The sequence below is a fragment of the Oncorhynchus mykiss genome, chromosome 17 (assembly GCF_013265735.2).
Source record: "Oncorhynchus mykiss isolate Arlee chromosome 17, USDA_OmykA_1.1, whole genome shotgun sequence".
Taxonomy (NCBI): Eukaryota; Metazoa; Chordata; class Actinopteri; order Salmoniformes; family Salmonidae; genus Oncorhynchus; species Oncorhynchus mykiss.
This window is the reverse complement of record NC_048581.1, coordinates 60,624,380-60,631,881: the sequence shown is the minus strand read 5'-3', so window position 1 is coordinate 60,631,881 and position 7,502 is coordinate 60,624,380. Positions and strand designations below refer to the sequence as shown.

General features: G+C 42.8%; 1 protein-coding gene across 1 annotated transcript; it reads left to right on the top strand.

Moving 5' to 3' along the window:
• Positions 1–705: 705 nt before the first annotated feature.
• On the top strand, positions 706–5,698 carry LOC110495180 (caveolin-2). Its single transcript, XM_021570499.2, has 3 exons — positions 706–1,049; positions 3,701–3,888; positions 4,265–5,698. Exons 1-3 carry the CDS (start codon positions 834–836, stop codon positions 4,413–4,415), a joined length of 555 nt encoding a protein of 184 aa, XP_021426174.1. The 5' UTR covers positions 706–833; the 3' UTR covers positions 4,416–5,698.
• The last annotated feature ends 1,804 nt before the right edge of the window (positions 5,699–7,502 follow it).

Genomic DNA, 7,502 nt, shown 5'->3' with positions numbered 1-7,502 from the left:
TCTTTGAGCAGTCTTTACAGTAACTAGCAATTGGTAGTCATACAGTTAAACAAATATTGATGTGCATAAATTATAATTCACCCTGTCAGCTTGCATTTTTGGCAATCATGTTTCAAAGGCCTCTAAATAGAAAAAACTGAGTATAAAGTCTTGGCCAACAGAGAGCGCTATGGGGCCATACAACAGCTCTATCACAAGGCTCTGAACAGGTAGCTTGCTGGCGCTCCATGTCTAGCTGCAGACTGATGAACAAACTGTGTCAGCTCTGTCTCCTGTGCTGTTCAACCAGGTGATGCAGATTACATCCCCGGCATGACATCTGCCACTGACAACACAATAACAGCACATCCATATGAAACCTGCTAGGTGTGGATCTATTGAACCAATTCATTGACTGACATTTGTTTATGCCCTTAAGACATCATTGTCTCACTATGTATTTTGTATTTTGTAATGATTTACAGGTCAAAGCAGCATTGTGATTAGCGCAGTGCTGTCAATGGACTCACTCATATCAACACGTATGCCTCAGATATTTTTGGTATATCATTCGCAAATTTTACAATGTGGTGAACAGCTCCTTGTTTAGGAAAGTTATCACACAGGTCAAATTAGCTGTAGAATGTCATAAGTTATGGGCCTGTGAAAGCCAATTTGGGCATTCCACACTGAGGGAGTATGCACTGATGCAGTCACCCATCCACTATGTCCCACCGAGGTGCCAGTGACTGGGCTGCTGAGGCGAGAGGAGTGGGATTGGTCTATGGTGGTCGACCCCCTTTCATCCGCTCTCCCAGCCCAGTGAGGGTGCATGCCACTGAGGCACACACACCATGACCACGGGGCGTACACCAGCTGAGACCAGGCTAGACCTGGAGGACATAGAGGAGCAGGGGATCCCTCCAGGCAGACACACTGCAGAGGGACTACTGGAGGAAGTAGTGGAGGTAGAGGCAGAGGAACCAGCTCAGGAGGAGGACTCCACCCACAGTGACATCAGGTCTCTGGTCAAGAACAGGGACCCAAGGGGAGTCAACAAGTATCTAAAGGTAACTGACACACACAGCAGCACAGCCCGGTAAACAGTGAGGTACAGTGCCTTGCAAAAGTATTCATCCCCTTTGGCATTTTTTCCTATTTTGTTGCATTAAAACCTGTCATTTAAATAGATTTTTATCTGCATTTCATGTAATGGACATACACAAAATAGTCCAAATTGGTGAAGTGAAATGAAAAAAAATTACTTGGTTCAAAAAAGTAAAAAAGTAAATAAATGGAAAAGTGGGACGTGCATATGTATTCACCCCCTTTGCTATGAAGCCCCTAAATAAGATCTGGTGCAACCAATTACCTTCAGAAGTCACATAATTAGTTAAATACAGTCCACCTGTGTGCAATCTAAGTGTCACATGATCTCAGTACATATACAGCTGTTCTGAAAGGCCCCAGAGTCTGCAACACCGCTAAGCAAGGGGTACCACCAAGCTAGCGGCACCATGAAGGCCAAGGAGCGCGCTAAACAGGTCAGGGACAAAGTTGTGGAGAAGTACAGATCAGGGTTGGGTTATAAAAAAATATCTACAACTTTGATCATCCCCCGGAGCACCATTTACTCCATTATAAAAAAAAAAAAACAATATGGCACCACAACAAACCTGCCAAGAGAGGGCCGCCCACCAAAACTCATGGACCAGGCAAGCAGGGCATTAATCAGAGAGGCAACAAAGAGACAAATGATAACCCTGAACGAGCTGAAAAGCTCCACAGCAGAGATTAGAGTATCTGTCCAAACGACCACTTTAAGCCACACACTCCACAGAGCTGGGCTTTATGAAAGAGTGGCCAGAAAAAAAGCCATTGCTCAAAGAAGAAAATAAGCAAACACGTTTGGTATTTGCCAAAAGGCATGTGGGAGACTCCCCAAACATATGGAAGAAGGTACTCTGGTCAGATGAGACTAAAATTTTGCTTTTTGTCCATCAAGGAAAACGCTATGTCTGGTGCAAACCCAACATCTCCCATCACCCCGAGAATACCATTCACACAGTGAAGCATGGTGGTGGCAGCCAATCATGCTGTGGGGATGTTTTTCACCGTTAGGGACTGGGAAAACTGGTCAGAATAGAAGGATTGATGGATGGCGCTGAATACAGGGAAATTCTTGAGGGAAACCTGTTTCAGTCTTCCAGAGATTAGAGACTGGGACGGAGGTTCACCTTCCAGCAGTACAATGACCCTAAGCATACTGCTAAAGCAACACTAGAGTGGTTTAAGGGGAAACATTTAAATGTCTTGGAATGGCCTAGTCAAAGCTCAGACCTCAATCCAATTGAGAATCTGTGGTATGACTTAAAGATTGCTGTACACCAGCGGAACCCATCCAAATTGAAGGAGCTGGAGCAGTTTTGCCTTGAAGAATGGGCAAAGATCCCAGTGGCTAGATGTGCCAAGCTTGTAAAGACATACCCCAAGAGACTTGCAGCTGTAATTGCTGCAAAAGGTGGCTCTACAAAGTATTGACTTTGGGAGGGTGAATAGTTATGAACGCTCAAGTTTTCTGTTTTTTTGTCTGATTTCTTGTTTGTTTCACAATTAAAAACATTTTGCATCTTCAAAGTGTTAGACATGTTGTGTAAATCAAACGATACAAACCCCTCAAAAAATCTATTTTCATTACAGGTTGTAAGGCAACAAAATAGGAAAAATGCAAAGGGGTGAATACTTTCGCAAGCCACTGTAAAGTGTAGGTTTAGACAGAATGTACTCTGTGGGAGATAAAAGCACTACATGTGTTTGCACATACTCCACATACAGTACCACACATCCTCTGTCTGTTGACTCCAGATAACGGAAGGGGAGGTTTAAACACAGGGACGAAGTAAGAGAGACACTATGGAAACAATCACATAATGATGTTCTGACATACTCTGGAAATGTTATAGTTGAGATAGGAACTAATTTGGAAAGATTTTGGTCGCATACATAGTGCTGTGTACACCATGAGCCGTGAATGGTCGACTTGTTATGCAATGTCTGTATAATGTATACATTGTTCAGTGGTATGGATTAACTGCCTAGGATTTTATTGAGATGAGCACTCGTTTATCTTAATTCCCATATATTTAATGGTACACTGGACATACATCTGGAGGCAATAGGAAGGAAGATCTGCCATCCAACGAAGTGGAATCTGATGTTGGAAAGCAGTGTTGAGCGATGCTGACCTCGTGTGGCCACAGTTAGAACTGTGCCTTGTATGTCATCTCAAAGATCAGTACTCCTTTCCCACTTCAAGGCTCTATTTAATCTGTATCGCTGAAGTGTTACAGATTGGGCAATAGAAATGTAAAGGTAATTGCCGATTGAGCTGACATATGCAGCGTTTACTGTGAATGCCGTCTCTGCTAAAATGGGAACGTTGACTTTAAATTTGAATCACACAGTAATGCTGAACTTCAGTGATACAGATTGAATAGAGCCTTAAATCTCATTGTAATGTGGTTACTTAAGTAAGTGCTACAATGGTTCTATGGTTCCCCTGCATCCAAGTTCTGAATGTTATTGGTGAGAAAATACAGTTTTTATGGAGAACCTCCTTTTTCTGACCATACCTATACATAGACCTTCACTAAAGCCCCATGCTAAAGAGAGCTTCCACCAGGCCGTGCCCAGACTGACTGTAGACTCTGTCTCTCCTGAGGTGACCTTTGAGGACGTGATAGCAGAGCCCCCCTCGGTGCGGAGCTTCGATAAGGTGTGGCTGTGGAGCCACGCCCTGTTTGAGGTTTCCCGTCTCTGGTGCTACCGGCTCATCTCCCTCCTCCTGGCCGTGCCCGTCTCTCTGGTAGCAGGGATCCTCTTCGCTGTCTTCAGCTGCCTACATATCTGGTGGGTCCTCTCACCTTTGAACTCCTTCGACGTGATCTACTCAATGTTTTCAGTTAGTGCTTGATGGAGTTGAACGATGTGCTTGGGGTTTCAATGCATGGTGTATAGTATAAGGGCTCTATTCAATCTGTATTGTGGATGTTCAGCTTTACAGCGAGATTTAAATTTAAAGGGCAATGTTGCCACTTTAGCAGAGACTGCATTCACGGTAAACGCTGCATACAGTATGTCGGCTCAATCGGAAATTACCTTTACATTTCTATCATGGAATCTGTAACGATTCAGCTTTACAGATTGAATAGAACCCTAAATGATCTTAAAGTGACATTGACCTTGCCTGTTTATGCTCACTCTTTGTCTGTTTGTCTGTTTCCAGGCTGATCATGCCCTTTATTCAGCTCTTCCTGATCAACATGCACTGGGTTCAGACTGTGTGGGGCAGTGTATTGGACATCGCCATCGCTCCCTTCTTTAAGAGTATGGGGAAGTGCTGCAGTAGCATCAATGTCCGACTGGCCAGGGACTGATGTTGGGCTCTGCCACCTTCTATGGGAGTGTGGAGGGAGTGTGGATGGAGTGGGCTGGGTTGGGTTGATGCACACTACATATGAACTGGTTGTTTGCAATCATGTCTCAATCTCTAAGAAAAATAATGTTGCTGCCTTCTACTCTGCAAAGAACAAATTGAAAAAAGTAGAACTTGTCATTTTTTAGTAAATATGTGAAATGAAGTTACGTGAATTAGACAGTATCTAACAAATTATGTAATTCTATTTTGCTTAGTACATTCAGAACTGTTATTGGTAATGTACTATCGTACTCAATTTAATCTCTAAACCACAACTTGAAAGAAAGTTGTTAGCAATTTAGATTAAACATAATGCAGCACAGACACGTGCACGCGCACACACACGTACATGCACACACCCACACACACACAAATTCCACATGCTGGTGTAAAGGAACAATTCCTTCTGACAGAACAGATTATGTGGCCAGTGATGCATGTTTTTCCCCAGTAAAATAGGGGTATGGAATTACATTTCCTCCACTGACTGGCCAATTATTTTTCTGTCTCAGGAAAATAATGGTTCAGGCTCTAAAAATGAATGCTATTTCTTTGTTCCAGAGTGGTTGTCAAGAGATTGTTTAAATTCTGCTGATCTGATGCATCCTCTTAACCGAGGTGCCGTAATTACTGGTTGTGTGATCTAGTTGTGCCTGTTAGAATTTAGAATCCAGGTAGATGCAAAACTCAGTTTGGGATTAAAATCTATCTGCCCATGTTTAGTAGAACAGAAGTAAGAGCATAGTTGCAGGTTCTAAAATTGGCTCAAACTGAGCTACTAATTTGTTTCTGGACCTACAGTATAGGCTTAGGCAATTATACCTGCAAATTGCTCTAGCAGTTCAAATTATGCAAATGCACACTACCGTATGCACTCATTGGGATTTCTAGCCTTTCGCAAACACTGCAATTCTCTGGAACATGGATCTGTTCAGAGATATAGTAGGCGAAAGGGCCAAACTTGTGAAGCAACTCCTTTTGTGATACATTTGGTTCATTTTCAAGGGAAATTGCAGTGACACGTATATATACCCCGGGGATACATTCTTCAACTTCAACTGGGATTGCAATAAAAAACTTTTGTTATCTGATGGACCGTACTGTTCTGTAAAGAAGTCAACAGCAATGTCAAAACATCTAGGAATCTTAGATGACCAATTGTACTGCTTTGCTTAGTGTTTTCTCCTTTGTAGCCTGTCTGTGTAGTGTGCCATCTGTCTGTCTGTCTATTTATATATATATATCTACCTACCTACCTGCCTACCTGCCTACCTGCCTGCCTGCCTACCTGCCTACCTGCCTGCCTGCCTGCCTGCCTGCCTGCCTGCCTGCCTGCCTGCCTGCCTGCCTGCCTGCCTGCCTGCCTGCCTGTCTGTCTGTCGCTTGTCTGTCTGCCTGTAGGTCTGTGTTGTGTGCTATCTGTCTGTCGGGCAGGACCTGCTGCAGTCAGTTTACAGTACTGACACACAGGAGACACAGACGGGTGCACTGTGACACTCAGGGATCTATTTCTATCCCTTCAACTCCTATGTGCCCCGACCCCCAGACCCCGGCCCCCAGCCCCACTCCTCCTCTCACACTATGCTGAGAATATACTCCTCTAATTGGGTTGGCTCCTGCTCACACGCACTCTGATCCCATTCCACCACTCTCGCTCCTTCTCTCCCTTTCTCCCTCTCTCTGTCCAAAGGGAACTGGGGCAGGGAACATTATCAAGCCACTGCTCTGCTGTAAAGTCACACTTCATCCATGCAGTCTTTTTTGCACACTACTGGACAGTGTCTGTTATGTAGATAAATAGCAACAGGTTTACAATAGTGATAATCTGCTATTACTGTTACTTGCTTAGCTTCCTCTTCTTTCCCCCTCCTCTTCCTCCCTATTTTCCATATCATCATAATGTATCTATGGTCTTGTTTATGCAACAAGCAAATATAGAATGTAATGACTGATTGGGACAACTGTAACAAGGAATCCTACAGTAAATCAGATAATCCATTTATTTTGAGAGAGTATTGACTTTTATAGGGGAATGTAGACAGTTGGACACATCTGACTCAGTAAATGATGATAGATGCCACTTGAAATTCTTTCTTGTGTAATGATGTCATAATTTCAAATAATGGGCATGTGAGAGTGACCACTATTTTTTGGGGTCCACTGTGGGTCATAAGGCCCGGGGGGTGTGGTATATGGCCAATAAACCATGGCTAAGGGCTGTTCTTATGCACAATACAATGTGGAGTGCAGGGATACAGCTCTTAGCCGTGATATATTGTCCATATACCACAAACCCCAGAGATACCTTATTGCTATTATAAACTGATTACCAATGTAAATGTCATACCGGTGGTATACTTTCAGCCAATCAGCATTCAGGGCTTGAACCAACCAGTTTATAAATAGGCTTATTGTTAATTTTATGGGGTCAAATCTGCTTACTCATGGTCATCTTGAACTAGTTAATCAAAACATTTGTATTTATTTCAACATATTATTTTCTTCACCTTGAAATTGGGAAGTAGTTACAATTGTGATGTAGGCTAGGTTTTATAGTAGATCAGTGAGTCATGCATTTAAATTCCATATAAAGCAGCAAAACGTGAGACTTGTGCCAGGGGTTGTACTGTACATTTCCAATAGTCACAGTGTGCATGTCAACATCACAGGGTTGTTTCACTTCAGAACCTTATCACGGGTCAGTTAAGGACGGTGGTTGCTATGACATTAGTTGCTTGTTTTTCGAACAACATTACTGTATCTTTATTGTTATTTATCATCTTTGAAAGTTATTCAATGTATCGTCCTACATTTGTTGATTAAGGCAGGTAAAACTGAGGTTTTAACTTTGAAGAAGTGACTATACAAAACGTTTGTAGTGAGGAGAGTAACCAGCATGTTTTCTGGGACACTAGTTGTCATATTTGGTCTCTTAGCCTACTGGTCATTCTGTATAATATTACGTAACTTTCCATGTAAGTCTGGTAAAGTGCTGCAGTACAAATGCAGGTGAATAAGAGAAGCAATGGGAGGAAGAAAGCAAGAA

Bases quoted from the DNA above. Each gene is read 5' to 3' on its own strand.
- LOC110495180 (XM_021570499.2), top strand. From the start codon at position 834: ATGACCACGGGGCGTACACCAGCTGAGACCAGGCTAGACCTGGAGGAC. The intron at 1,050-3,700 runs GTAACTGACACA...GTCTCTCCTGAG, and splicing joins GAGTCAACAAGTATCTAAAG to GTGACCTTTGAGGACGTGAT. The intron at 3,889-4,264 runs GTGGGTCCTCTC...GTCTGTTTCCAG, and splicing joins TTCAGCTGCCTACATATCTG to GCTGATCATGCCCTTTATTC.